General features: G+C 35.4%; 1 protein-coding gene across 1 annotated transcript; it reads right to left on the bottom strand.

Annotated features, from left to right (window-relative positions):
* Positions 1-3,875: 3,875 nt before the first annotated feature.
* LOC125228704 lies at positions 3,876-5,418 on the bottom strand. Its single transcript, XM_048133360.1, has 2 exons — positions 5,332-5,418; positions 3,876-4,003 (listed from the first exon to the last, which is right to left on the bottom strand). Exons 1-2 carry the CDS (start codon positions 5,396-5,398, stop codon positions 3,876-3,878), a joined length of 195 nt encoding a protein of 64 aa, XP_047989317.1. The 5' UTR covers positions 5,399-5,418.
* Positions 5,419-10,064: the final 4,646 nt, after the last annotated feature.

Raw genomic sequence — 10,064 nt, 5'->3', positions numbered from 1 at the left:
TAAAGCTGAAACTTAACCCGTTCACTGACGGTACGTCGACAGGCGTCAGCGAAAATACGTCGCTGTTAGTGACAGTACGTTGACAGATATAGTACTGTCGTGATAGGGTTATAATAGAATTATAAAGTAGGGATCTAAAATCTGCATTATTTTGTAATATAGAAAGATTGTTGGTTATCGCATTGAAAAACGGTTAATTAGTCTGTGTAATTTATATCGCGCTCGACTTGGCGGGGGCACTGCCGTGCCCCCAGATTAATATTATTTTAGGGTTTTTCTTGTAACTATGATTAAAATACTATAATCTCTGTAAACATATTTATAATGAAGTCAATATACAAACTTTGATTGTATGGATAAATCAATTATTTGCTTGCCGATTTGTACCATATCCTTTGCATATACAAATAAAATATATATATATATATATTTTTGGATCACCATAAGTACGTAAATATGCGCTGTAACATGGTTTATACACACACACACACACAGCCCTTGTCTGTACAAACACCGCCGTTATCTTGATATTTGTGTGCATGCACTCTGCAGACCCTGCTACAATTATTTGAATCGCAATGTTCGAACTTCGACCTAGCGTTTGTGTATGAGATGCTCAGGCGCTGGAAGACCGTCAATTCACGAAACGCTAAAACGAAGTAATAAAAATCTCTATCGCGCTTGCGTACCTATTGGCGCGACAGAGCATATCGTTTCGTTTGGCGTCGGAGAAATGCCATTCGGATACGGGGCCAGGCGCTGGAAGACCGTCAAATTCTAATTAAAGTAATAAAAAAACCGGCATAGTGCGAGTCGGACTCGCCCACCGAGGGTTCCGTACAAACTTTCAATAATCACAAGTTTCTCAGATAACTCTAGACTGTATAGTATACAGTATATACCAATGACTATTGTTGTATACAGCGCCATCTCTCGGTGAATTTGCTAACTAATTTGCGCGATCTGTATGGTATGTTGGTTTTTCAGGGACAAGTCTTTATGTTTACCGATTTCGGCAGTTTTTATTTTATTTCAAAGAAGATTACGTAAAATCTTGTATTCTTTTCAAGAAGGATATTATACATGCAAAGGTGGCTACCTGTATTATATAAGATAACAACAATTGTGATAATTATGTTTAATCTAATTTTGCGAACACTTATTTACAATATAATAGAATCACAATAAGTCCCATCTAATATTTGTTAAAAAATTACATTTTGCCATTTCTTTTATGCAACATTAATAAAGAAAACTATTGGCTATACGCATTCAGAAGTTTAGTGATTCCATAATTAAAAATTATATTTGACATAGACTTTTTTTCAGCTCAAAGCTCAAACAAATAACTTAATGCATTTTTTTTGGCGCGCTAGATGGCGCTACTAGTCGAGGAATTGACTCGATTAGGGCTGAGTTATGAAGGTGTTAATCTCATTAGTGGTTCAAGCGAAGGCACGGACACCTAAATAGTAAGTACATTTTTTTACTTTTGTGAATAAATTACATACCTTTTAATACAAACGCGTCTGAAACCCCAATACAAAAATATACGAGCATAACAGCCAATGTGAATGCGTGAAAACTTTTCATGGCTATCACTTAGTAAATGGGGAAATTATTCTGCCTCCATTTGGAAATACACGTTGGCTTTAAATGCATTCAATTACAAACATTTAATGAAAACATGGACACAATTAGCCAGTTCTATTCGCCGTGTGTTTATTGCTCGTACCTTATTTGTTACGCAATACGTAACTAACTGAAACTTCTGTAGTTTCATGTGCTTTAAACTTGTTGAGAAAACAAACGCGAGTTTTTTTTTTGAAATAGTTTATCCATACTTCCATGCTAATATTATAAATGAGAAAGTGTGTGTCTGTTTGTTTGTCCGTTTGCCGTTCGGTTACGCTGGCAGACCAGAGAAGTGATCAACCTAATCCAACATACGGACGGTTACCGCCAACGGAGGTCACTATTTATTTCAGTTATAAGTATTTCAGGTTGTTACGGATATTAGGTGTATTACATTTCATGTAGGTACCTATGACTATTTATAACAGTTCAGAATTCATCATAACAGTTCCTAATATCAACTGTAATATCCTAAAAATGATCTTTGTGTTGGTACTCATAGCCTAAGAGAAGTAAATAGAATGATGCTCTCATAATATTTGCATATACATAAATCCAATCATAATTTTAGCTCGGCAGGTACACATTTACACAATTCCAAGTCTTTTATTAAAAAAATGTATTTGCTTGACGCGTATTATCTAAAAAAATACTTGTCTGGGTTTTAGAAACACTGTTTTGTTTGTGATATATTATTATAATGGTTCTCGTATCATTTTTCAACAGCGTTTGCCTGCCTTAATTATATTTACTATCTAAGGTGAGTAAAATTGCGACTTTCATATTAAGAACTATGTAGACAGAGATATAAGTTACAAGACGAATTTCAGTTTATATAAGTTAAACAATAGGTAAACACGTTTAGGAGTGCTATTATACTCGTATCTACACGAGTTTTGAATTACAGATTTGCATATGTATTGTAAAATGTTTTACAGTATCATAATGGCACTTTAAAGTTTCGACATGAGCGAAAATGTTCCTTTAGTTTGCGCACTAGTGTACTAGTAGTAAAGAAGCTACATTTATCTATTGTACTGCACAGTGAGCTGCGAAATCGCAGGGAGAAATTATGAATGAATTCATTTAAATTATTATCCATGCACTTTTGCAGCTCACTGTACATTTATGTACCTACTGTAATAGTACATTACATCAGAGGCCGGGAAAATGAGGATTTCCGGCCAAGTGGATATATACGGCCGAGCGAGCGTGCGAGCGAGGCCGGATAGGGATACGAGGCCGGGAATCCGTTTTCACGCCGAGGCATGTATAGTGCTTTTCTCAAACATACAATGAAATAAAAAAAAATGCTCTAAAGGACAATATTTTATAAAAAAAAGTTACTTTGCAGGCCTAGGCCTGAAAAATAATATGAAATCCCTTTACAGTCCTCTCGAGTTGTTGCGCCCAAAAAGCGATACTTCCCAGCCCATTTTAAGGAACGTAAAGACAATATTTCATTGCATGTTTGAGAAATAGTACATTACGATGCAAAGCGATAACAGAGGACATTCGTAACGTGAGGCGATAAATTAAAACACGACCGAAAGCAGTGTTTTAAATTGATACTAGTTACGAAGTCACTATTCTCACGTGCGACATACGAATCATAGCCCCAGTACCTATATCCAATATAACCATGCATCCCGAGCAATCTCTTTGAAGTTTCAATATAGGCACAAATTGCAGTAATTCGAGAAAGTAGCACCATACCATGCTCTGTAATAGTACATTATTAGAGGAAATTCGAAACGAGTGGCGATAAATTAAAACACGGCCGAAGGAAGTGTTTTAAATCGACACGAGTTACGAATATTCTTTTCGCACGTGTATCGTACAACGTTTTTCAGTACATATGGCCCTCCGAAGTTTCGACCTGACAAGAAATGAACCACTTCTCGCACTAGTGCTTATAACAAGCACCATCTGTTCTGAAAAATAACATTTCAATTGCAACTGGTTGTGAAAAATAAATAAATCCATGAACGGCTGGATTGGTCCATTTCGCTCAACGAGCTATGGAGAGGGCTATGCTTAGAGGGATCCATCATGATGTGATCCGTCATTAGCTCACCGATTAGCAAATTGAATGGCAGTGGGCCACGTTAAGGACATTGACACGCCCTGTGACAAGATGGAGTGACGACATCCGCAAGTTGGCTGGTGTTGGCTGGATGAGATTAGTGCAATAAGGCCTATGTCCAGCAGTGGACGAGGATAGGCTGATAATGCCATTCTTATAACCCGCCATTCTTATAACCCCGTTGCCTGCAGCTAGCGATGCACTCGTAAAATATGCATCCTGGCGGAGGCTTCACGTGGATAGTTGTTTTTGCTTGGCGCTTTTCAAGGTGATGCGAAGATTCTGCAAAAAATTAGAAAACAACATTTAAATAAACAAATACAGCTGATACCATCTATAGTTGTATTACTTAGTATTATGTATAAAGCAAGCCAAGCGTGCAATCTATGTAATCCATCGCGCGCGTGATGCGAACCAACCAATTGCGTTTGTAGTGAATTCTTTGAAATATATTTTCGCTACACTATTCTAGTCAGAAATTGGAAACCCGCTGAGGTTTTAGCTTGTGCATATATTATTAATTGTTAAAACAGAGAACTGAATATCTAAATACGTAGGATTATGAAAATACGTACGAAAATATTTGTTTAAAATCGAAAATACGTAGGAAAATGTTTGTTTAAAATCCAAACTAGATTGCACCGGTTGTTTGTTTACAAGGCCGCGATGCTATATTTCAAGTCAATGAACCCAAGATTCAATAGGAATAGTTTTTGTTATACAAGGGGGCAAAGTTGTATTTTAACGCCGAGTGTGGAATTGAAAAACGAGCAAGTGAAAGTATTCTATAGTTGAACCACGAGCGAAGCGAGTGGTTCGAGAATAGAATCCTGAACTTGCGAGTTTTTTAACACACGAGAAGTAAAATACATTTGCACCCGAGTATAACACAAAACTTTTCCCCTCACTATAGCAAGGAAACTACAACGCAAAAAATGCGTTTATCACTGCTTCCAGTAGTTCCACAGGTGGTAAATCATCTTTATTACTAGATTCACCTACTTTTATCAGTTTTAAAGCAGTTAATTTGACTTTATTCAAGGTCAAATTACTTTACCCACTAGTGGATAAAATGCGTTTTTACCCGCTGGTATTAAAGGACAAAACACGTGCTTCCGAGCTAGTGAAGGGAAAACAAAATTATACGACCGGATGGAACGAAATACAAAATATATCTTATAGATTTATTGAATTTCCCTATTATTTTATTTAAGGTGTGTAAATTCATAGTGTAAATAGGTACATTTTATAATAATTTATTACGTACAGTAGGAACATTTTATAATAACGTGATTTTGGTTTGTCAACGCCCTGCCCTGGCCCCGTAGCCGAATGACATTTCTCCGACGCGAAACGAAAACGAAACGCCGCGAAAGCTTAGTCTGGCTCTGTCGCGCCAATACGCAAGAGCGATAGAGATAGATATCTACTAGCGTTTCGTTTCGTGAGCGTTTCGTGAGCGTTTGTGCCATTCGGCTACGTACCCTGTTTGGCTATGCAGCAGTAAAGACTAATTATTAACAGATTTAGGTACATTATCATCTATTTAAACTTAATTTCCTCAACTATTATCAGTAACTCTTTGAATAACGAATACTTATAATACATACCATCGGTTCCCTTGGCAATAGAGGCTGCCACCAAAAGTAAAACAACAAACACCAAATAAGTATTCATCACGAATGTCTTCTGCTTTCTGCTGCTTTGAAAGTCCCACTTATGAATTTATACATTTTCAAATCTGAAGTATGCATCCGCTAAGAGTACCAATAACTTAGTAGAATGATAGAAAAGATCAAAGTTTGTCATTTGCTCTCAATACATTTCCGGTAAATCAAAGTGAAAGTCACAACTGATCGTTAAGAAAGCAGCAATGTAGCAATAAAATTCATCTTAAGATAAATTCTCAATACAAAGTTTGTATAAATTAACGGAGCGAAGTCCCGAGATCGTGTCTTCTATTGATAATGAAATGGTAAAGGTGACGCAAAATTTACTCTATTACTTAAACCTAGTGTCTAAACGAGACTAGTATGAAGATATTCACTGATAGCATTAAGAATTCCGATAATGAGAATGTTCTCATTATATAATGTTTACTTTAGATTAGGTTTTCAGTGGAAAGGATATGATAACTATTGCAAATATTACGACAAATATAATAAAAACAATAGATAGGTATGCAGGGCGAAATAAAAAAGACCAGCTGTACTATGCATAGTGACTTTTGAGGTGATTCTTTTCGACGTAATTTCGCTCATTTCTATAGAACAATTTTTTTTGCGATTTCATCATTGGTCCCATAATAAAAGTTGTTCATTATGACCTCAAAATTCACTATGCAAAGTATGACTGGACCTTCAATTTGATGATCATGGGTTCATATTCGAATCGGAGCGGACACAACATGATTATGTTAGATCTCTTACATGTTCATCATTGGTCCCATAATTATTTTATCATATTCGAATCGGAGCGGACACAACATGATTATGTTAGATCTCTTACATGTTACATACAATATTATTTTATCAGTATACTATATTGTTCTCACAGCCTGTGTAAAGACGCAAAAATTCACTCCCAAAGTATTCGTACATTTTCCATTGATAAGTCAATCTGAAACCAAACTAACCCAGTTAACCGCCCGCGGCCGGTTGGCCGACCTGACCTCCGATAAATTATAGCCCGTATTGCCCCAAAAATATGCTGATTTTTCCTTACACACAAACGCCGGGATTTGGTGGTGAATATTTTAATGTCAGCCTCATTTCATGAGAATCGAGGTGGCACTTATTTTGCCCGAGTAAGTTTTATACGACTCCCTTTATGCGATATTACGTAAATACCCTTCAAGCAGTGCTAAAAGTAAGTAAAACTATTAATATTGTGATCCATATTCTTTATCTCTGTTGTCCTTAACTTATAATTGTCGTCGGTTAGTGCGATATAGTTACACATGAAATAAAAACTATGAAAACGTATTAAATCGCATAACAACTCTTTACAGCGTTTTTAACTAGTCAACGGGTGACTGAAATAGCCATTGTATGTAATGAACTACCTAAGTAACTTAGAAAAAGGGGTTATTTATCTTTACACACGCAGTCTGTGCATTTACTATTCGCTTAAAAACTAGTTACAGTTGCAAAACAAAACTTTAATTGAACGCATTATTAGCTCGTATCCCAACAAAGGATAATAGTGTACAAATCCAATTTAACTTCAGACTTCTACCATCGGCTTGAGATCAATATCTCCCTCCTTAAGGTCAACTTGTAGGAGAAATGATACGGTGGAGGGATAAGTTTGCAACGAATTGCTCCCTTGGTGTAATAGGGACTCATGTTACCGTAAACAACTTAGTCAGATATGACTTTATATTACTGATCGGGACAACAGTACGGGAGCACCATAAACCATGGAGGATCCTAACACAATTAATATTTAGTTTGGAACTTGGTATGATGCCATCAGATGGCATCAGATTCTGATGATTGATGTTCATAAAATAGTACTATTACGATACTAGTGTGGAAAAGAGGAAATTAGGAGTGGCGATAAATTAAAACACGACCGACAGGAGTGTTTTAAATCAACACCAGTTACGAATTTCCTCTTTGTATTTATTGCGCGTGTATTATAGTTACGACGTTTTTCAGTAAATATGGTCCTTTAAACTTTCGAGATACGCACATGAAGTACCAGTGTCTCGCACTAGTGCGAGAAAGTAGCACCTAATATTATGTCCTGAAATAGTTCTTGCTTTCAACCAATAAGTTAGACTCGAAAGTAACTAGAAGTATTATTTTTTCAAAAACTATGTTAATTAACTTATTTATTAAAAGAAGTTGTTTGAGTCGTGTCTGTCTGTCTGTGTGTCTGTCTGTCTATCTGTCTGTCTGTCTGTTTGTCTGTCTGTCTGTGTGTGTGTGTGTGTGTCTGTGGCATCGTAGCTCGCGAACGGATGAACGAATGATAGTCGGGAGTGTTTTTTATTAGCCATGTTTCATGAAAATCGGTCTACTATGTCGCGGTCGGGGGTTTTTTCAAAATTTTAATTTTGTGGTTAGGTTAATTTGCGATGAGTATTAGGAATAAATTATATAGTACATGGTGTGAATACTCATGGGTTAGGAAAATAACAACATCCTTATTTTACGTATGTATTACGTAAGATTTTAAAAATTAGAGGTAATATCTGGGGAATTAATTAAGAATAACATTCAAGTTAGTGTCAAGTATACAAGGGCCTTTTGTATCAACCTCCTTGTCATACTGCGATCTATCGCAAAAATGCGTATAATATGTGCATTGCTTTATATAATAACCTTCCTGATGATATGAGGCAAATGGATTATAATAAATTTTCGATAGTGCTGACCAAATGGCTAAATTCGCTCGCTTCTATTTTATTATATCACGTCTTTAGATAAAAAAAACTGTTATAAATACAAAAAAAAACTTTATTTCTGGCCTTGATTCGAAACCCTGACACCTGTGATGTGCTTGCGAACATTAGACCGACCTCTTACAACTGAGCTTCGCCCAGCCGGTCGGCGGTCGGCGAAATTAACGACCATATTTTGCGTTTACTAACTCGAAAATCCGCGTTTTCCGGGATCTAAGGCTAAGCTAGATCGATTTTTCACCCCCGGAAACCCCCACATAACAAATTTCTGCGAAATCGTTAGAGAGGTTTCCGAGATCGTCGGTATATACACCGTGTTTTATTTTGTTTTCCGTTAAATTCGACACGTTGTTAGGTTCATTATAAGGAACCACCCTGTATATAACTTTTAGTAAAAATCGCAGAAAAAATGTTTTCATCATTTTCATACATAATTAATGAATTAATGAATTAATTAAGAATAACATTCAAGTTAGTGTCAAGTATACAAGGGCCTTTTGTATCAACCTCCTTGTCATACTGCGATCTATCGCAAAAATGCGTATAATATGTGCATTGCTTTATATAATAACCTTCCTGATGATATGAGGCAAATGGATTATAATAAATTTTCGATAGTGCTGACCAAATGGCTAAATGATAATTGTTTTTATAGTATTAAGGAATTTATGGACTTTAAACTGTTACTGTAATTATAATGACTGGACATGTACTAATTTTATAATTATCTTGACTACATTTATTTTATTTTAATTTGCATTGTAATTTTATTGTGAATTTGTATTGATTGTAATTGTATTAATTTATGCTATGGAAATGCTATCGTGTTGATAATGTTTTCATGTTTTTATAATTTTTGCATGTCGTTCACCGACTGAATACTGTCACCTAATGTACCTCAACATCATGTACCATATTATGTTAATATTAAGTATTCTAGCAAATAAACTATTCTGATTCTGATTCTGATTCTGTAGTTGACGGCACATGTCAAAACAAATAACATTAGGAATTGGTAAAGGCTACGACACACGTGTTCAGCAATTATCTTTATTTTTTTAATAACTCGATAACCGCAAGAGTTGAGACGCTAGTATCTTAGAGAAATCAATTGTATTTAATGTAATGAATCTTCCCTTATAGTTAACGGAATTAAATAAAAACAGGGTGCATATATGTAAATAAATATACAAGAATTGCTCGTTTAAAGGTATACGATAATGCAATATGGTTTCCCAGTTTATTTACCTTGCCAGAATTTAATTAAACGAACCTAATTATTTGTTGCTTGAAGGGTTTTACTGAAGACTTTTAATAATATTATTACGCCTGATAAGTTTCAGAGTAGATATTTAATGTTACGTATGAATTTTTAGATGCCAATCTACGTAGGGTAAACTCGCCTCATTCGGTGACACGCCTAATTCGGTAAAACAACCAAAAGTCGTCTTTCAGAATAGTGCTTCAAAGCATGTTTCACCGAATAAGGCGTGTCATTGAATAAGGCGAGTTTACACTACTTAGATTATTTCAAACCAACATAAACCATGCCTTGAATATTTTCTTTTTCTATAGGTACCGATGCTGACATCTTGATGACACAATATTTATGAAAAAGTTCCAAACCAGGAAGATTTTCAATGTTAGCTACGTTTCGCTAAAGTGCAATGTGGATTTTTCGTGAAAAATAGATTTTTAGCTAGTTTATATACTGAATTATATAAAAAGTACTTACAGATTTCTTACTTATCGCGACTATCAGAGAATATTGCAGATCAAAATCAGACTCCCCATAGAAAACAACCTGATAAACATTTTAATTTTTAGCTACAATTATGAGAATTAAATGATGATTTTCACGAGTATTATCATCATCTTGAACAGAAAAATTACATTATTTATTTCTTGCTTTATTGATAAGCACATCAATTT

Source organism: Leguminivora glycinivorella, chromosome 8 (assembly GCF_023078275.1).
Source record: "Leguminivora glycinivorella isolate SPB_JAAS2020 chromosome 8, LegGlyc_1.1, whole genome shotgun sequence".
NCBI classification, from domain to species: Eukaryota; Metazoa; Arthropoda; class Insecta; order Lepidoptera; family Tortricidae; genus Leguminivora; species Leguminivora glycinivorella.
The sequence above is the reverse complement of the archived record's forward strand: the minus strand, read 5'-3'. Positions and strand labels throughout refer to the sequence as shown.

Excerpts from the sequence above, each read along its gene's own strand:
- LOC125228704 (XM_048133360.1), bottom strand. The coding sequence starts at position 5,398 with ATGAATACTTATTTGGTGTTTGTTGTTTTACTTTTGGTGGCAGCCTCT. Across the intron at positions 4,004-5,331 it reads TATTGCCAAGGGAACCGATG|AATCTTCGCATCACCTTGAA; the intron begins GTATGTATTATA and ends AATTTTTTGCAG.